General features: G+C 46.1%; 8 protein-coding genes across 8 annotated transcripts; 3 read left to right on the top strand and 5 right to left on the bottom strand.

Annotated features, from left to right (window-relative positions):
* Nucleotides 1–34: 34 nt before the first annotated feature.
* Nucleotides 35–867, bottom strand: VTP21DRAFT_1181 (uncharacterized protein; the record flags this gene model as incomplete). The annotated part of the gene is made up of 6 exons (XM_069391240.1): nucleotides 35–48; nucleotides 109–172; nucleotides 246–321; nucleotides 384–462; nucleotides 581–701; nucleotides 790–867. The coding sequence occupies 6 exons, from the start codon at nucleotides 865–867 to the stop codon at nucleotides 35–37; spliced, it is 432 nt and encodes a 143-aa protein (XP_069251302.1).
* A 545-nt stretch (nucleotides 868–1,412) lies between these two features.
* On the bottom strand, nucleotides 1,413–4,254 carry VTP21DRAFT_1180 (uncharacterized protein; the record flags this gene model as incomplete). Its single annotated transcript, XM_069391239.1, has 5 exons — nucleotides 1,413–3,008; nucleotides 3,064–3,367; nucleotides 3,444–3,796; nucleotides 3,871–3,896; nucleotides 3,963–4,254. 5 exons carry the CDS (start codon nucleotides 4,252–4,254, stop codon nucleotides 1,413–1,415), a joined length of 2,571 nt encoding a protein of 856 aa, XP_069251301.1.
* Nucleotides 4,255–5,033: 779 nt separating this feature from the next.
* Nucleotides 5,034–5,927, bottom strand: VTP21DRAFT_1179 (uncharacterized protein; the record flags this gene model as incomplete). Its single annotated transcript, XM_069391237.1, has 5 exons — nucleotides 5,034–5,067; nucleotides 5,133–5,454; nucleotides 5,548–5,598; nucleotides 5,703–5,840; nucleotides 5,924–5,927. The coding sequence occupies 5 exons, from the start codon at nucleotides 5,925–5,927 to the stop codon at nucleotides 5,034–5,036; spliced, it is 549 nt and encodes a 182-aa protein (XP_069251300.1).
* A 366-nt stretch (nucleotides 5,928–6,293) lies between these two features.
* On the top strand, nucleotides 6,294–10,063 carry VTP21DRAFT_1178 (uncharacterized protein; the record flags this gene model as incomplete). Its single annotated transcript, XM_069391236.1, has 7 exons — nucleotides 6,294–7,694; nucleotides 7,752–8,021; nucleotides 8,087–8,194; nucleotides 8,260–8,361; nucleotides 8,428–8,591; nucleotides 8,662–8,837; nucleotides 8,904–10,063. 7 exons carry the CDS (start codon nucleotides 6,294–6,296, stop codon nucleotides 10,061–10,063), a joined length of 3,381 nt encoding a protein of 1,126 aa, XP_069251299.1.
* A 581-nt stretch (nucleotides 10,064–10,644) lies between these two features.
* VTP21DRAFT_1177 (uncharacterized protein) lies at nucleotides 10,645–12,957 on the bottom strand (the record flags this gene model as incomplete). The annotated part of the gene is made up of 12 exons (XM_069391235.1): nucleotides 10,645–10,664; nucleotides 10,729–10,806; nucleotides 10,869–10,967; nucleotides 11,056–11,273; nucleotides 11,336–11,445; nucleotides 11,511–11,632; nucleotides 11,696–11,910; nucleotides 11,973–12,193; nucleotides 12,247–12,506; nucleotides 12,578–12,644; nucleotides 12,709–12,736; nucleotides 12,800–12,957. 12 exons carry the CDS (start codon nucleotides 12,955–12,957, stop codon nucleotides 10,645–10,647), a joined length of 1,596 nt encoding a protein of 531 aa, XP_069251298.1.
* A 276-nt stretch (nucleotides 12,958–13,233) lies between these two features.
* VTP21DRAFT_1176 (uncharacterized protein) lies at nucleotides 13,234–13,599 on the top strand (the record flags this gene model as incomplete). Its single annotated transcript, XM_069391234.1, has 2 exons — nucleotides 13,234–13,281; nucleotides 13,381–13,599. 2 exons carry the CDS (start codon nucleotides 13,234–13,236, stop codon nucleotides 13,597–13,599), a joined length of 267 nt encoding a protein of 88 aa, XP_069251297.1.
* Nucleotides 13,600–13,777: 178 nt separating this feature from the next.
* On the top strand, nucleotides 13,778–16,572 carry VTP21DRAFT_1175 (uncharacterized protein; the record flags this gene model as incomplete). Its single annotated transcript, XM_069391228.1, has 7 exons — nucleotides 13,778–14,703; nucleotides 14,793–15,544; nucleotides 15,621–15,705; nucleotides 15,783–15,820; nucleotides 15,893–16,013; nucleotides 16,094–16,445; nucleotides 16,522–16,572. The coding sequence occupies 7 exons, from the start codon at nucleotides 13,778–13,780 to the stop codon at nucleotides 16,570–16,572; spliced, it is 2,325 nt and encodes a 774-aa protein (XP_069251296.1).
* Nucleotides 16,573–17,007: 435 nt separating this feature from the next.
* Nucleotides 17,008–19,405, bottom strand: VTP21DRAFT_1174 (uncharacterized protein; the record flags this gene model as incomplete). Its single annotated transcript, XM_069391217.1, has 2 exons — nucleotides 17,008–19,268; nucleotides 19,357–19,405. 2 exons carry the CDS (start codon nucleotides 19,403–19,405, stop codon nucleotides 17,008–17,010), a joined length of 2,310 nt encoding a protein of 769 aa, XP_069251295.1.
* Nucleotides 19,406–19,410: the final 5 nt, after the last annotated feature.

Below are 19,410 nucleotides of genomic sequence, written 5' to 3'. Positions count from 1 at the left end.
AACTGATGTTAAGAAGAGAAGTGCCCGATCCTGATTATTGATGAGGGACTATAACAGCAATGATATAAGTATGCAATCGATCGAGTTTAAATGGTGAAGCAAACTTACCTAGCTCCCACAGTTGGTTCTGGTTGTCTGTTTGCTTACGCTTGTATAGGATCACTTCGGCACCCTAAAGAAGATGCGTGATAAAGGCGTCAAATTTACCCATTGCAGAAAAGGTTTAAAATGGTTGCAATATTTACATCTTTATCCTTATCTCCCCGAATATCGAGCACAAGTTCAGGATTGGCACGGGGGTAAATGAACCCGTTGCTGAAACTATAGAAAGCATAACAGCTTGAGAGTCGGTCATAGCGATAAATTAAAAGAAGGATGCTTACTCGAAGACTTGATTACTGGTATCTTGTCCAAGTTTGCGCTGGTATTGGCAAAGATGGGCTACCTCTTTGAGGTGACCACCTGCTCGCGTAAACGAGAAAATGAACATATTAGTCATTGTAGCCAAAGAGCAAAAGAATACCAGTGGATAGACATGGGAAACATATAAATCAAGGGGAGAAAAGAGTCGAGAATTTACCTGCAACATCGAGCACGAGGTTGCTCTTCTTGTTAATGATAAAACCGTTCTCATAGAACCACAACTGATTGTCGTTGCTGTGGAAGGTCTTGATATGGTATAGCACTACTTTTGCTCCGGGCTGATATGCCAACAGAATGAGAGTAGGAAGTAAATGCTATTAACATTGCAATTGTAAATGGCCCACAGAAGGTGCCGAGAGGAATTACCTTGAGGGAGGCGTCGTCGACATCGAGGACTTTGCCGGTTTTGATGGACTTGATGAAAAAGTAACCTTGGGGGAACATGGCGAGGAAACTTGGGTTCAAAGAGTAGAAAAAGAACGTGAGAAATGGGTTGAGCACTGAAATTTTTCGCGTTTATATAAGTATCGCGAGATTGGGCGCATTTACAAATTAATTTCCTTCCCGTCCTTTTGCCAAGCCAACTTCTTTCTTTTCCTTCCTATATTGCATGCTGCTTGCGCCCAATCGGGCATGGGCTTATTGTGTTGCATTTCATCAGCTTGTGTTGCGTTTTTCTCTTTAGATTCTCTAGAATCTCAGTAGTCGGAGGGCTTTGACCGAGGCCGTTAGACAATGGGGTGGCAACTCTTCCGAACGTAGCGAAAAGTGTGACTGCCCTGCTATTTTTAGAAACCACTTAAGGGCAATGATAGAGTTTTGAGAGGGGCATCAAGAGTACTAAAGGGGAAAAATATATTCAATTGAATGGGAACTGTGAATGCAAAGCCAAGAAATAATAACAATCACAAATATTTGCTGCTAAAATAAAAAGTGGTGGGTAAAAATAAAGGGCCGCTCGCGTAATGTGAGGAGCGAATGTAGCGCGGTTAAGAGCAGGCAAACTCCGATCCTCGTATTGCCGGTTCGGGCAAACCTGCTCCTTCTAGCATTGCTCGTGCTTTGGCCCTTTCAACCTCCTCTACCGGCGGTCTGGCCGGAATTTTCCAGTCTCGCTCATGGTTACCGTTTCGCGCCGACCCCACATTTGGTGAGGCGGAGCTACTCATTTGCTGTTGCAACGCATCCAAGAGTCTCGTTAATTCTTCAATTTCTGCGTTGGCGCTCTCCTTTTCTCGCTCCAAGAGCTCGGCTCGCTCCCGTTCTGCTGCAAGCTGCTCTTCGAGACTCGAGACGATTTCCACATGGGCTTGGAGATCAGTCTCGAGAGCTGTGATGCGGCGTGCTTGCTGGCGTACCATGACTTGTGGATCGCCGCCGAACATGGCTGATGAAGACCGGCGAAGATTGCCTTGAGAGGAGGATGTGCAGGAGGAAGGAGGAGGGGGAAGAGGTATTGCAGGAGGGATTCCAGAAGAGAGCGGGTGCATCGGAGGTAGTGGGAGTGGGGCGGTTGGGGGAGGACTTGGGGCAGGGGTGGGCATGGGCGGAAGAGGAAGTGGGTGGGATGGCGGAGGGGTCGGGGAGGGTAGCCCAGTCGATACGCTTTTATCCGATACCGGAGACATTGTCATGACCTGCTGTTGAATCCCTGAGGAGTTTTCTTCTGTCATGGCTAATCGCTCCTCCAAGTCCCGAATGGTGCGTGATTGTTGTTGGATATAGTTTTCATATCCGGCAAGACGTAGCTGCAGACTTGATCCGGGAGGCGGCATAGATACATGGCCAGAGTCTCGCTGCACGGGTTTACCCGTAGCTTTTTCAAGTTCTTCTTCAAGATGTCGTATTTCTTCTTGTAGCCGCAACGCCTCCAGGTGGGCATCCCGCGCCTCCAAAATCGTTTTCTCACGAAACGAAGCAAAGGCTTTCTCCATTTCGGAAATCAACTTACGCTGCTCTTTCTGTTGCCGCTCCTGCTGCTCGAGAATAGCTTCCGAATGGCGGAGTGCTGCTCTCGTCATAGCAAGTTCAGACTCCAGTTCCTCCAAGGTTTTCAGCTCTTTCTCGGCGGCGGTATTTCCAACCTTTGGTGTCCTGTTACCATTCCGTGCAGCATTCCGTGCACCCTCCTCCTCCATTTTTAAGGAAGGTTTCCGAAGCCCACTATTAGCGGATGACGAGAGTCCCGGTGTACGACCGGATGCATTCTGCTTTAGAAGTTTTATTTCCTGGGTAAGTTTGGCAATAACCCCTCTCAAATGCTCTGGATCATCGACCAGTAGGGCTTCTCGGTTGATAGCTGCATTATTTTTGATGTTTCTGGCTCTATTTGCGTACTTAATTGTGTTTACCGTCTCGGCGAGATTACTCTCCGCAGGAGATACGCATGCTATCATAAGCGTTTGCGAGTTTCCGCCGAGAGAGTCTTGCAGGAGGCGAGTGAGCTTGGAATCTCGATAAGGGATATGTGTCGCCTTTTTTGAAGTGTCGCCAAGCGCGGATATCACATTTCCAAGGGCTAGGAGTCCAGTGTTAATGCTTATACCTTCTTTGGCGCGCTCTCCAGCTGCATTGGTACGTTTTAGCTAATATGAAAAATAATTAGCATTGGATAGGGAGGCAGAATACGCTTCTAATTACCCGTTCAGAACCAGCCAAATCAACAAAATGAAATTTCGAGGACGTTATGACCCACTCCCCGCATGAATCTGCCCCTCCATCCGAGGTTGACACTCCAGATTTTCTTGTTCGAGCAAAAACTTTTGGCCGAAATCTTCCCCGAGATTGTGTCGACGTTGGACCATCCTCATTATTAGCTGCTGAGTCGGATTGCGCCCATCGCTCTTGTTGAAGAGTAACGGAAAATATTGCATGTGAGCGCGAGGACTTCTCGTTCATATCTGTTGATCCTACTTGGCGGTTTCGCGATCCGACTGCCAAGTTACTGTCAAATTAAAACAAAATTAAACCAGACAATTCAGTAAGTCGCAAAAACAGCGAAATGAACTATTAGAAAATACTTTAAGATATCATCCACGCTCTTTACTAGCACCTCTCGTACTCCGCTCCATTTTATGTTTCCCTTGTGGTCTTCTCTGATGTTTACTGGCAGACGTTCACCAGGATTCAGTAGATCGATTAAGTCTTCGTTATAAATCTCGATAAATGAAACGCGTAGTGTCACTTTCGAGTCACCGCCTGCTTTCTGTGATTTTGATCGATTATTGCTGCCACTGTTGTTGTTGCTGGAGGACTGGGTTTTAAGGAGCGTGAAGAGTGTTTCCATAGCACGAGGAATGATTCCAATATGTTGAGAGTGAGTGAAAGTCGAGTCAGTGCCCATAGTATAAGTTTTCCCTGATGATGTTTGTCCCTATGAAAGAACAGGTTGTCATAAATAAGCTTTGTTCATCGAGAACAGAAGAAATGAATAAAAAAAATATCTACATATGCGAGAATCGTTATGTTATATCCTATATAATAAAAAAATGTGTAAGTGCGTCAATTCCTTCCATTTAACTAATTGCTGCCACAAATACCTTCAACAAATCTATCTAACAAATCCACAATACAAGTATCATACACCTCTTGTTGTGTCGATTCAGTGCCAAAAACATGGTCGAATGTAAATTGCTTTTGGTATGGAATGACACACACTGTATTGCTAGATGGTACAGCCAATGTACATCCTCCGTTCGTGACGGAACGTTTTACGTTTACTTGTTGACGATCTTTTTCCGTTAGCGGCCTGATTCTTAGAGCAACTTGTACGGCCGTCTTATTAGCTGTACTATCCGCCGATCTATCGCGAACTTTAGAGTGTTGTGTCATGCTATGTAGGGAATGAAATCATGCATGTAAAAAGGAATTTCAAGGAAATCTGTCGTGTGGTGAGGTAACGGAACAGAGGTTATCAAGGATATGATATGCGATACTACAAGAAAAATAAAGGATTGCGCTGAATACAAGGAAATGAAGGGAAAAGAGATTACGGAGAGGAAGAAGATTAGTGAGGCGAAAGTTTCATGGGATATTATGGAAGGAGATTAATCTACACGATTAAAGATGTGAAATGAAAATAATTAGATTAAAAAGATTAGTTCAATAGTATATTATGGTATAATAAAATAAAACCGAGACATTCAAATCAAACGATTTGAAGTTTTGGGTTTAGGTCAAAATAAGGAAAGGAATGGAGCCAAAAATCTAGGAACAGAAACGAAGAGAAACTGTTCACATTAAAAGGATGGAACGGAAGTGGGATTTAAGAAAAAACAGTAAAACAGATGGTATCGAAGAAGAAAGTTTTGGAGAATATTATTTTTGATTTTTTGATTTCAGTAACGATCAATTTCATTTAACCTAACACTTAATTAAGCAATAATGATTTCTGAGATAATTTTTTTAAATTACTGTTATTATTACTGTGATTAATCGTTTTTTTTTTCCCTTTTACTGTTTATTTTAATAGTGTATATTTAATGAAATTATAAAAAAATAAAAAAAGGTTAAGAAAGAGGCAGTGCGAAAGGCATACAAAAAGTTAATCATAAAGAGAATAATGATAAAACATCTTTATTTTATTCCTCTCCAAATAGTTTCTATTCCCATCATTGTTTATTTCCTTGAATTGTATTCACAAGCCTAAGCATTATCCAATGTAGAGTTAAGGAGCGATCACATCATCGTTATCCGCGTAGTTTGCTTACCAATCTAAACCCTCTGTTAGACCTTCGCCCTTCAGAGCTGATGTCTTGTAGATACTCCACTGTCGATTTTTTAGGGACGATAATGACAGCGCTTCGCTAACTTGGGCTGCCGATAGTGCGCCGGGCATATCTTGTTTGTTTGCGAAAACAAGCAGTGCAGCATCTCGCAGTTCATCTTCTTCAAGCATCTGCATTAGTTCCTCGCGTGATGTGCTCATTCTATCCTGATCGCAACTGTCCACAACATAAATTATAGCATCCGTGTTGGCGTAATAACAACGCCAGTAAGGCCGTATGCTCGTTTGACCACCCAAATCCCATACTAAATGAAAGAGAGATAAAAAGAATGGATTAGAAGAATGTCAGGCTAAGTTTTTATTTAACTTATAGGGAAAAAAAAATAGTAAGGAATCACCTTGGAATTTAATATTCTTGTAAGTCACAGTCTCTACATTAAATCCGATCGCTAATGGAAATAAAAGATAGGTTAATTTAAAATGTTTCATAATAATCAATGGGTGAAATTCTCTAGCTAGTGCTAGACGATCAATTAGTAGAATCAAAAATTACTTGGTATTGTGGTCACAACTTCTCCAATCTGTAGGCGATAGAGGATGGTTGTCTTTCCAGCGCCGTCTAGACCTAGAATAAGAATGCGAACTTCTTTATCTCCCCACAATTTGCCCAAGACACGACTAAATAGTTGACCTAAGGAGAGATGAAGGAACACGAAAAAGAATTCGTGAGACGTTTTGCCTGGATTAAGATGAAAGTAAAAGCTGTTAATCTACCCATCTCTTCCGATCCGCTCGTTTTTTTGTTGTTCAATCTTTTTCTGACAGCCAGGCTCTATATCCTTAAAAACCGGAATAGAGCTGCCCTCAACATCTACTTAATTTTACTTTATGATACTGGAATAGGTATTAAGGGACTAAAAAAGCGATAAAGACGAGAGCCAAGTAAAAAAGCTATCCTGAAAAAAATTTTTTTTACTTCTTCACGCTTCTATTCCATTTTCGCATCTAATCGCGTTAATAGTTTGTGTCATCATTGTCTTTTTCTATCTCCATTCTTTTATATATCAGTCTTGTCTTTAAGATGTCCCTTATTTTCGCTTCACTTGAGTATTAGAATAATCGATGTCCAAGTAGAACACAAGACATGATTCCGTCGACTTCAGTAACACCCCCCTCGAATACTTCCTCTTACAGGGGCAGATCTGCTGGCATCTCTTCTCGCTATCCCATTCAGTCAGCCAGTAGTCAAGCCGCACATCCTGCCGTTCCTTCTGCCTCGACTTCCCAGGACATCGTGCGATCGACCACGCCAAGAGTTCATAGCCAGGAAATTAAAGAAGAGATGCGCCTCGTTTCGAAGGAATTTGCCGCGCGTCGCGCAGCTATCACCAGTGCGCTTTCACTTGAATCAGCAGAAAATAAATCCTCTATTCATGCATCGAATCCTCGATCGAGTGTCGTGTTTTCAAACGCATCGCGCGTGTCCGCCAACGGATCCCATCTGGAATCGAAGCGATTATCCAAGATCAACATCCCTCCAGTTATGAAAACAAATGCTTCATCACCACATTCTTTGATACCCCCCACTACGGCTGGAGCCCAGCAGTCAACCAAATCTCACTCTCCTCCGTCGACCTCCACCTCGACACAATCATCCTCACATTCCGTCAATGTAAATCAGAACTCAGACAATACCACAATACCTCCCTCACCAACCTCGGAAATTGTACGATCGACATCACCGCACGCCCGAATTGAGGAGGTGAAGGAGGAAATTCGAATGGCAGCTAAGGAATTTGCAGCACGGAAGTCTGCTATTGCCAATGCACTGACCCAGGATGCAGTTATGCAAAATAGCACTCCTCATACCCCGTTGAGCAGACCCACATCTGTCTATTCAACGCTTAGTGATTCTTCTGCTCTTCAGCACGACCCAGTGCCACCAGTTGTAGAGAAACCAAATCCTCCCTCAATCAATGGCACGTTACGTAAAAAACCACCCCCGCCACGTCCAAGTTCTCTCAGCAAACCTCCCAGCGTGTTAAATGTTTCCGCCCCCTCCACTCCCACTACCTCTTCGTCGCAACCAACGGCCCCTGAACTGGCAAACCAAACTCCGCAAGAGCCAATATCCAATCATGCAGTAGCGCCTACTGAGCCATTACCGAAGGATTCCCTGCCGACTGCATCGCAATCAGACGCAACCCCTCTCTCCTCTTCGACTCGTACGTCAACTTCTGATGAACCAACACTAATTAGAAGGACACCCGACCGCCCTTTCCGTCTAAGTCCTCTCCTATTTGGGAGACGAACACCAAGTTCTGCGTCGTTAAGCTCGCTTGGAAAGTTGGCAGAAGATGAGGCGGTTGTCATTGAGCCTACAACTACTAATGGTGCAGCGGCTGAAGGCTTTCAGATATCTCTTCCGGTGACGGAAGTTCCCGGGGAATTTGACCGGAAAAGAAAAAGAAAAAGGCAGAATGTAATTATGGAGTTGGTGGATACTGAAGCCGCATTTTTGAACGACATGGTGATTCTGAAAGAGGTAGGCACCGTAGTAACCGTAGCTATCCTATGGACTCTTATTAATTTTTTCAAACAGCTATACTATGACCAAGCCGCCGAGCAACGAGTGCTCTCGAACCGAGATATTAAAAAAATATTTTCAAACCTCTCTGAAATTGTTCGGCAAGCATCCAATTTTTTGGAACTTCTGCGGGCAGCAACTGGCTACAACGGGAGATCACCGCCTCTGCTTTCGCCAATGCACACAGGATCAGAGACAGGTGCATCTGGAAACGATAGCGATAGTCTGCCAGATCTAGGAATGGATGAGGAGCGGACATGGATTGGGGAGGCATTTTTAAATTCAGTAATTAATGCTGTTTCTTTCTTCTCCATGAACAAATATGCTTAACTATAGCTATAACTATAAAGATGTCACAGATAGAAGAAGTCTATTGCGAGTATTGTAAGCATCACGAGACAGCCATCTTAAGACTCCAAGAGGTCGAAAAGGATCCTAGTGTCGCCACTTTCTTTCAAGTACTCCAAAATCAATTAATTAGCTGCCCCCCAAACTAATGTCCAATGTTCTGTCTCCTTTATAGGCGTGTAAAGAACAAATGGCCGGCAGGACCACAAGTTGGGATTTATCGAGCTTGTTGATCAAGCCAGTACAACGAGTTCTCAAATACCCATTGCTACTAATGGTCTGTGCTTTTGTTGACAATTTCAATGAATTTCAAAATTTTTACATAGTCATTTCTCTATCATAGCAAATCGTTAAACTCACCCCCCCAACACATTCTGACTATGACAACCTAAACCTTGCAACCAAAGAGATTCAAAATGTGGCCGATCGGATCAACGAAATCAAAAAGCGCAAGGATATTGTTGAGAGAATTGTGGGAAGTAGACGAAAAACGGACGCAGATATTGTGTAAGTTAACTTGATCTGTTAATCCACTCCGGATCCAATGTTCTCCTAATTTTTTTTAAAAAAAAAATAGACATGGCATAAATAAAACCATCACCCGCCGAGCCCAGCAGTTCAGGTACACTGTCGGTCTGCAGGAGGTGACCGTGGATGCATTCTATAACGCGCTGGTGGAAAAATTCGAGTATCAGCAGAACCAGATTAGACAGCTAGCCCGTGATTTGCAAACATGGCTTCGCTTTGTAAAGGGTGAGTACTTTTGTTGACTGCTTTGAGTTGGCTCTTGTTTAATTCATCTCGATGAATATCCACCAGAATACTTAGAGGTTGCAGAGCAATACTCTATGGTGCTTGAAGATTTCTATATACTTGAGCCCGGGAAAAACAATTCCGAGCAACATGCGAAGAGTGTCGAGAGAGTACGCGAGTACCGGCGCTGCGTCACGGGGATTACTACTGGCAGTGGTCGTGACCTTGATACTGCCATTAAAACGATCATCTTCCCGACACTCGACGCTTTGCTTAACCTATACAAATCCCCTATCCAGGTGATGCGAAAGCGGGAAAAGAAGCTGTTGGACTATGATAGAGTGCAGGCGATCAGAGCAAAAGGCGAGAAGGTGGACCGAAATTTGAAAGAATCCGCAGATGCCTATTTGAGCATCCATGCCCAATTGCTTGAAGAATTACCGAGATTTTTGGCACTGACAACCGAGTACTATGACGCGGTGGTAGGAGAAATTGCCCGCATCCAGTCCAAATTCTACAAGGATATGGCGTCGCGCTTGGAATCACGCCTCGGGAACGCCGACATGCTAATGCCGCTCCGAGGACTAGAGGAGACCATAGAATTTGCCGACATTGCTCGCGAATATGGGGAGAAAATATATGAGGTTGATGAGTATCTGGCCGGAATCTCGGTGCTGCAGCGGCGAGGAAGCGTGAGCGGAAGCGGGATTAGTAGTCTTTATGAGTGGCGTAGCTCAAGTCCGATGGTCAATGCAGCAGATTGGAGCCTGGGAGGCGAGAGAGTGCTGCGGCGGCAGAACACGGCAAGTAGCGTGGCCACAAGTTTGAGCGATTCGTCCGGATTTGGGCTCAACGGGGAGCTTGGGGAGAGGAACTACCCTTCTCTACGACGCACCAGTAGCCAGACATCATCCACCCTCGCACCTACCCCCACGCCCTCTGTTTTGACAAACGGCGCTGGGAATGGTGATAACGAATGGGAGCGGATGGTTCCAGGTGCCCTCTTCAGATGCCGTGCTAACTTCCCCTATGATCGCACAGGAGATACAGAGCTGGACTTGGAGGTTGGGGCCATTATGGATGTGATTCATGTGCATGAGGATACCACGGGTGCCGGCGGGGACAAGAGCTCGGACGAGAGTGCATGGTGGTATGGAATGCGGGTGAATGGGACTCGTGCAGGAGAATGTGGATGGTTCCCGGCAGGATTCTGTAGTCGACTTTAATGAATATATGGTAATGCCTCTTGTTTTTAGTTTGTTTTTCTGTGTTTCTATATACCTTCTCATCGATGTTAATCCGAAATCAATTTTATCTGAAGTTTTTTAGACTTTTTCTCTTCATGCCTGTTAATTTTCTTTTCCTTTGCTTGGTTTCTCTTCTTCTTTGCTCTTTGGTGCTGTGCTCTTTTCCTTTCAGTATTGATTACCGCGCCTTTCAATTAAAATTTTAATAACCACTTTCATGAATGCACCTAATACACAACTGAGACCCATGCAAATGCTAATGAGACGCCTTTTTCTTGGGAGCGACATAATGCCCACGGATATTACCGAGAACGATAGAGTCACATTGGGTTGAATATCAAGTGTATCGCTGCCATATCTCTTGGCTCCTGTCTACATCAATCGACGCAGGCCCAGCATGTTAAGTTGAGAGAAAACAAAATTTTGTCAGATGGGTGAGAAAGTTAGAATGCAAATTATCGCGATCATAGTAAAATGCGGACGGCAGACATTTTAACTCAACATTTTAGTCGCCTAACCAGATAAATATTTATTTTATCATTTAAAATTACAGTTCTAAATCACAATTTAGCCGGTATATCTACAAGCACAAGAAAAAAGCGTCGGTGAAAAGAGGAGGTAAGGAGACGGGAAAATCTTTTTACCTTTGGGCTCTGGCCGCAGGAGCCAAATATCCATTAGTTCGCGGTTGACTGTAGCTAGGTCCTCAAGTGGCTTCGAGTCTAAACGATAGGATATTCCTCAAAATCATGCCAATTTAAACTCGAATAAATGGAGAACCTGCCTTTATGTTCCAAGAAATCACGTACCGCCCCGAGAACTCCGGCGGGAATTGCAAAGTTTATTTCTATAATAGTCGCTCCTCCTGACGTCCGGGCATTACCTGATAAACATGGTTGAAATTATGGTTCATAATCACCGTGGAAAAAATATAATAGAATAAAAAAAAAGAATAAGCTAATAAGTCTTACTTGTAATAAGCCCAACTATTCTCCCTTTTTCGTCTAGTAAGGGACCACCACTACAGCCACGGTGAACTTTACAATTCGTCACAAGTAAAACGGGATCTCCCTGATGTTTTACCACGTTGGCAAGAATGCCTCGAGTGATAGTCGGGGACATTCCTGTTGCGGGGCCAAAGAGTCCGTGGCCAATAGCAAAAACACTATCGCCCTTTTTGGGGAGAGGACTAAAGGGAAGAAATATCATTGCTGCATTTGTGCTTCGTCATTCCACTCGGAAAAAGCCTACCTTCTCAGCGGTAGCTCCAGATGGTATCTTCCGCTTAGCTCTGGGACATGCAAGATGGCCACATCCCACTGTGACCGCGAAACAAATACTAGCTCAATATCGTGATACCACTACAATGGCAATATGGTTTAAGTTTGATCCCAAGCTATCGTGGGATAGCCATATTCTGTCATACCGTGGTTCGCCCATAGTCACAGACTCCAATTCTGAAGAGCCTATGTTTTTTCCGCTTAGGCCAAAAACAGGCCTTTTCCTCTTCAAGGATGGGCGAGACGACATGTGCATTGGTGAGGATATCTAAGCAGTAAGTTGCAACATATGAGATAAACAATGCTCAAGTCAGATAGCGGTTACACATACAGCCATGCGACGATACCAATAATCCTGATCCCCAAGTATCAGCCACCTCGATTCGAACGACGGCTGAAGCTGCTTCCTGCAATATCCTCGGCAGCTTAAGGTCCTTTTTCTCTGAAGATTGCTTTACATAGGGTCGGATATATGGTTCAAGGGCGCTGAACAAGGATTGTGCGGGAATAATCAGACTTAGATCTACAGGATCTGAATTTTTTCGTCTTAAGAGGAAGCGTCAAGTTCAATCATTGAAGTGAAGACATAGAAAACCATCCATGGTTACCGTAATGGGAGCATTAACATGCCCGCGAATGAACCATCCTCCTCTAGATAGACAGCGCCACCCTCCATCCCCGGAAAGGTTCTCACATCCGTAAGAAATAGACCATGCTCTCCCTCAAAATCCACCTTATTTGCAAGCACACCTCTCCACTCCGTATCTGCCAGTACCCGAGGACAAGAAAGACCAAATGGAGACGCCAGAATAGTTAACTCTTGGCCAATCTACAATGCAATCAATTAGATAGTGCAGTCGGGATCAGCATGGTTGAACTTACCTCCTGTTTCCCTACATTTGCTGTCATTGCCTCTCCATAGTCGTCCACACTATTGGATGAAAATAATGCAAGACTGCAAATACCTATATTATTCATAGAGAACTCTTGCAGTCCACTTAAGCTGCAACGCGGCAGAACACCTCCCCATCCAAACTCCCATAATGATGCATTATTTTGAGTAAGCTTCGAAAGACTGGAACGAATATGCTTGAGTTCAGCGAGGGTAACGAATGAAAGTGGCTGCCATTCTTGAGGATTAGCTATTATAAATGAAAAAAAGCAGGACAATAAATACGCAATTCACGGAGAAATTACATGATAAAGTATCTACATTGAGTGGAGAGGAATTCGACTCTACATTGATCACTTAGTCTAGCTTTGTGTGTTGTACTTTCAACCTAAAAGAGAGAGGAATTGAGAACTAAATGAAGTCGCATCCTATTCATTGAAAAACGGACTTACCTCTAAACATGATGTAATAAGGCTAGCGCTACAACATACCGCAAACATTAGCTAATGGTGATTCGTGCGCGACAGCGATTCTTAAAATTACCAAGTGAAAACGAATTTCCCTATTCTAATTCCGCTTGAAGAAATGCAAGTAACCCCGTTATGATGGTCGTAAAACGCGCGGCCCTGTGTAAGAGTAGCCTCTGGGTCTGGCGCTTGCACGCGGATTGTTACGCTAGTGGGATAGCACGGCACGACCATAATGCTGCAGAGCAATTATCATATATCTTCGACATTTCATCGACTTTGTAGGATTTCACGTGAGTGTTCACTGTGACTGCCGTGGCTTGAAAATTATTATCCGCCAAAACCTTGTTACTGCTTATGAGGTTACTTAATAAACTCATTCGCTCTGCTTATATAGGGGTGAATAGCAAATCCTCGTGGAAAATTCTTGGCTCCAAGGCCCAACCGTCACGCACCCGGTACTGTCACGTATAATCGATAAAGAGGAATCGAGCCAATATCGTGGAGACGATGGGAAGATGTAGCACGCAATGTGGGCATTATGCCATCCGCAGGATAGTGAGTGGAGGCAGGCAGAGCACAAGCGAAGAGGGAAACATTGGCAGCCGGTGTTTCAGTCCATGGAATGTTTGTTCATTTATGCTTTATTGCGTCTAGCCCGCAGGGACTATGTTCTTTCTGTTTGACGCACTGCGGCTCAATCGGGAAAAGTATCAGACGGATCAAGAGGCTCGCGCACTTGTTGCCACTTATAGCTGCCATCGGCTCATTTGCTCAGGAGGAGGAGGAGGGCGTGCAGGAGAGATTTTAGGTTATTCGAAGCGAAAAAAAAAAGCCAAAGCGGGCCCGTTTGGATTCGATGGTCATGCGCCCTGAGAATAATAAACCGCCTCCTATCAAAGCTTAAGGTTTTGTGTTCAATTCGCACACCCGCAGTATAAAATTGGACAATGCGCGATTGATTCCCTCCGTTTTCCCCCTGGTCTTCGCTTCTCGTCTTCCCTCTTCTCGCGTATTCTTCATCCGTGTTCATCTTTGCTTAGTTGCCCAACTCATGAAGGCCTTTAGCTTACGAAGGGCTCTCGTCATCTCGTCCATTCTCGTGGCCTCCGCCGGCCTCCTCTTGAGGAGTGCGGAAGCAGCCCCCCGCGGCCACTGGAACCGGCGTCAAGCTCCTTCCTCGGAGCAGTGCGCTGATCAGGAGTGCAAGGACGCAGCGGACGGCATCACCAAGGACGGAAACTTCACCGCCGACCCTTGTACTGATTTCTTCGAGTACTCCTGCGGCAACTTCCTGGCCACGCACGAGATCCCCCCCGATAAGCCATATATCGGCACTTTTGACATCTTAAACGACCGCAACCTGGAGCTCCTCCGTTCAGTTCTGGAGAGCCCATTCGCGGCCGCTCCTAACGTTACAGAGGACGAGAACAAGGTCGACCAGACCAACCACCAGACCCTCGTCGACTTCTACCGCTCCTGTATGGACAATGCAACCATTGCGTCGAAAAACGCACAGCCGGCCCTCCAGGTGGTCAAGCTTGTCACCGACAATCTCCCTCTACAGCAGCCACTTCCTCAGTACGTCACTGGGGAGCAGCCACAACAAGCCCCCGCTGCGGACGCCGCCACCCTTGCCAAGGTGTTTGCCCAGATGGAGCGGCACAACATAGGCTCTCAGGGTAGGGCCCAGGTTTCCGGGCCATTCTACACATTTGTCGATGCGGATGCCAAGGATACCAACAAGAATGTGCTGTGGGTGACGGAAAGCACTCTTGGACTTTCCAGCAAGGAGTATTACAGCGAGCAAGCCACGATCGATGCCTACAAGACGGCAGTCGCTGATGTGTTTGCCCTCGTCCTCGGCGAGCTGGCCCCAACCCTGTGGCCAAACACTCAGGTAGGAAATGAGACGTGGACCAAGCTGGCGGAGCAAGTGGTCCAATTTGAGACGCAAATTGCCAACATCACTTTGACAGCGTAAGTTCGCTAAACTCTATTGTTGTTATGGCAACAAATTAGCCTTTTATATCTCCTTAAACTCACTTGCCCGTCTCTGTATCACACAGCGAAGAAAAAGCCGACAACATCAAAACTTACAACCCGACCAAGCTCACCGACCTAGCGCAGCTCTCCCCGGCAGTAGACTGGAAAGCATACCTCCAAGGCTTGCTCGGTGAGGGCGCCACGCTCCCGGAGACGGTTATCATTGACTCGCCAACCTATTACAACAAACTCTCTAACGAGATTCTCGCCAAGACTCCCGCCTCTACAGTGCAGGCCTATTTGATCTTCCGCTCCATCAACTATTTCGTGGGAGGACTCGGGATCAAGTACCAGATGCCGCTGCGGCGTCTGTCGGAAAAACTCTCGGGCGTTTCCGCAGATGTTTTCCCCCCGCGCTGGAAGACTTGTGTCAGAGCCATCACGCCTTACTTGGGGCAGTCTCTTGGAAGGTATTTCGTGCTTAAGGCTTTCCCCGGCAATTCTAAGGAAGTCGCCGACGACATGATCCAAGGTCTGCGCACAACCCTCAAGGAGGTTACCTTCCCGAATGCCAACTGGCTCGACGATCAAACCCGCAGCATTGCGCAAGAGAAGCTAGCGGCACTTGTGCAAAAGATCGGCTACGGAACCCAAAACCCGAATATCATGTCGCCTGCTTCAATCGCAAAATACTACGAAGGGGTCACTGCCACAGCGGATGACTATTTCGGCAACGTGCTGCGTGCGAACCAAGTCCTGGCTGCGAAAGCCTTCAGTGAATACGGGAAACCTGTCGATAAATCAATCTGGCAGATGAATCCTCAGACCGTCAACGGTAGATCAACCTTCACTTCTCTAACCTTTCCGTCTGACCAACTCTAATTCCGCTCTTGCCCCTTTCTCCTAACTAGCCTACTATAGTCCTCTCTTCAATGAAATAGTTTTCCCTGCCGGAATCCTCCAAACACCCTTCTTTAACGCCAAGCTTCCCGAATAGTGAGTGCCCTATAGCGAGCATAGTTGCAAGTTGATATCTAATCATTACCGCGCGATCCTTTTGCTTTTCACCATAGCTTGAACTTTGGTGGTATGGGCGTTGTAGTTGGACATGGTATGAGATTCTATCTTCAAGATGATAGTAAACATTTGTTCGCTCACCCTGTATGATGTACATTTTTACTAGAAATTTCACACGCATTCGATAACAGTGGGCGTCTGTTCGCCGCAAACGGCTCCATGGTTGAGTGGTGGACGAACGCCACGACCAAAGCTTTCGAGGAGCGCGCCCAGTGTTTCATCGACGAGTAAGTGGGGAATTTTTGGATACTTCAAGGTCCTTGATTTGAGTGTACCTAACTTCAATTTCACCCATCGCTTTGGACAGATACGGCAACTTCACCATCAAGGATGAGAATGGCAAGGACGTGAACGTGAACGGCAAATTAACACAGGGCGAGAACATCGCGGATAATGGTGGATTGAATAATGCTTTTATCTCCTGGCAACGTCGCTTCCAGTCCGATCCTCAGATGCAAAAGTACAATAACCGACTCATCCCTGGTTTGGAAAAGTTCACCCGTGAGCAGCTCTTCTTCGTTGCTTATGCTCGTGTCTGGTGCGAAAATACCCGGCCGGCTTCTTTGGTGAACCAAGTGAGAACAGATCCCCACTCACCTCCCCGCTGGCGCGTCAATGGGGCGGTTGTGAACTCTCCGGCCTTTGCTGACGCATTCAAGGTATGAAACCTGAATCATTCCGCTCAAAAGTCGAATCCTTCCTAATGGTACCCCCTCTTTTCTTTTTTTTTTTTAGTGCGCGCCGGGCTCTCCTATGAACCCTCAAAAGAAGTGCCAGTTGTGGTAAATCTCGAATAGAGCTTGATTCCCGCCCGTCTTTCTGCCATTTACCCGATTAATCAAACAATTTATACTACCTTGTGGTTACGATAAGGTTATCTTTGCTTCGATTAGAAGATAGCCCCTATATTGTGTTTTAATTTCTCTAATGTGATTATAATTGTACCACTCAATAATTTTAAACGAATATATTGCGATGATGATCTTTTTAGTCAAACGCTTTATTTCATACTGCAAATATCTGAATGAATGATAGAATAACAATGTGATATAGAAGGAAAATAGAGTCAATACAAAGGGATTATCCTTTCACGAACGAGTATGCCTTAACACTAAATGTAGATAATATCAATAGCCTTACGAAATGAAGTATACCCTGGTGATATGATTACAATATCGGAAATAGACTCCGTTATTTTTTTGTTTGGGGGGAGGAAGATAATTAGATATAGTTATAGTCATTAGGGATTCCGTTGCCACGGCCAAGGTATTTCGTCTGACGTTTGTTGAACTGGGCTTCCATCACCATGTTCGCGAGAGAGGTCCCGAAACTGCTGCGTGGCAGTTGAGCAATATCGCTTCTATCCTGCAGGTATGCATTAGGCGGGGGTGGTAGCTCGTCTGCGTCTACTGCCTGAGCTCCCGGGGTAGGGGGCAAGGCTTGTAATGGGGGGCGGGTGGGGACCTGGTGGCCTGCTTGGAAGACGGCAGGATCCTGGCCATAGTTGGCAAAATAGGGGGCATACAAGGATGAGTCCGAGGGATGAGACAGCGACCGCCTCAAGCTGGTGCGACTGGGTATTTTAGTGGCACCATCGCTGGCGGAGCGGTACACAGAGTAGCGTTGGGAATTTCGAGATTGGTCGCCCATGTTGTAGACTTGGTTTTGCGCGATCGCATCATAGTATTCCTGCTGTGACTGCTGCTGTTGGGCATAGTCAAAGTATTCTTGGTCGCTGGAATAAGGATGTGCATAGCCCACTTGTTGATGCATGTATTGCTCCTGCTCGGGAGTAACGTCGGTGTAGCCTTGCATGTAATAGTCAGCATCCTGCTGCTCTTCGTACTGGTTCCCAGTGACTGCGTATCCTGTCTCCATCTCGACCACGTACTCTTTATTCTCCGGCAGGCTGGCTTGCGGCTTCAAGGGCTCGGCAGGGGACTCTTCAATTGTAATATAGGAGTCGGTCAAAGCGGTTGACTTGACCGCTCTCGAAGGGCTCTTATCGTTAAACGATTCCCGCTCCCTTCCACTGGACTCACTGGACGAAACGCTTTCACGCATTTGCGTGAGCGCCTGCGACAAGAAATTATACTTGGACATGCGTTTGCTCGCCGCCGACATAGGGCTCTCACTGCGTGAACCGTTGGAATAATCCACCGTCTCAACTTGGGTTGAGGCCCTGGAGGGCTCTCTGGCGGCAGGCGGGTTTGCAGGACGCGAATTTTCGGCCTGGAGATCGGCAGCAGTGAATTGACTTGTGCTGAGAGGGGAGCTACGTCTCACGCTGTGTACGCTGAAGCTGCTGGTACTTCCACTGCCTCTGGATCTTGCGCCGAAGTTATTTGAATGGAATGCCATCGGCGCACCTCCATTGCCCCCGCTGCTCTTCGGGCCCATTACCATCGAGGTCGTCAAACTACGACTTGGCTCTCTCCTTCGTAACCTCCTGACCCCGAACACAAACAAGGCCACCCCCATCACGGCCCCAATCACGATGCCGGACACTTTCCCTGCCTCTATCGTCGTGCCTGACTCGTCCTTCAAGATCAAATCTTTGGCGGCTGCGCTACGATCCACGCAGACGCGATTCATACATGTGCTCGAAAAGCACTGGGTGTCGATGGTACAATTGCTTCCAAGGGCAATTTTAGGAAGGCATCTGCCAGTGGGTTCGTCGCAGTAGAGATAATCAGCGATGCAGGTTTTCATGCCTGGATTCTGTTTATCTGGGAGGCAAGAGAGTGGAGCAAAGGTGTTGGTAGGTGGGGCTGAGGATTGGGTGGAAGAGGAGAAGGAGGAAGGGGAGGGGGAGGAAGAGGAGGAGGAGGTGGATCGCGGAATTGTCAGTATCGAAGTGTACATAGAGGTCGAACTGCTTCTGGACGGAGAAGACGCAATCGGTGTGGGGAGAGAACCGGAGTTTTCTTTGTTCTTCTCTTGTTCAAAGTCGCCTCCTTGATTTGCCTCTTCACTTTTCTTATCGCCCTTATCTTCCTCGTTACCTTCGTCTTCCTCTGACTCCTCCTCGTTGTTTTCTTCTTCGCTATCGCCCTCTTCACTATCGTCGTCGTCTTCATCATCAATGCTATCCTCCTCCTCATCTTCTTCTCCTTCCTCGCCTTCATTCTCATCTCCCTCACTGTCATCTCCGCCATCATCACTCTCGTCACTTTCGCCACTGTCCTCATCCTCGTCAGAGTCGTTGCTCTCTTTTTCTTCCTCTTTATCCTCTTCTTCTGCGTCCTTCGAACCCTTATCTTCCTTCTCTTTTCCCCTTCCTGATCCTAACCCACCGCTGGGCTGAGATTTAGTCGGCTCACTTGGCTTACCGCCAGTTGTAGGAGTGGGTAGGATGGTCGTCCCTGAGGGTTTGGCGGATGTTTTGGCGGGCAGGGTAGACGAGGATGTGGCTGCAGGTTGTCTAGAGGTTATAGTGGGTTTATTGTCGTCACCGAATATGATGTCGAAAGGAAAGAGACCTGTATGAGAGCCAGACGAAACCATAGATAAGTTAGTAAATGAACGGTCGACACTCTCTTCCCATGTTCTTTAGAATGCTCTACTTACGCTTCACTATCCTTAGACTATCATTTCCAGAATGATATCTTGTAGTCATTGTTT

The sequence above is a fragment of the Calcarisporiella thermophila genome (genome assembly GCF_041956535.1).
Source record: "Calcarisporiella thermophila strain CBS 279.70 unplaced genomic scaffold VTP21scaffold_11, whole genome shotgun sequence".
NCBI classification, from domain to species: Eukaryota; Fungi; Calcarisporiellomycota; class Calcarisporiellomycetes; order Calcarisporiellales; family Calcarisporiellaceae; genus Calcarisporiella; species Calcarisporiella thermophila.
The sequence above is the reverse complement of the archived record's forward strand: the minus strand, read 5'-3'. Positions and strand labels throughout refer to the sequence as shown.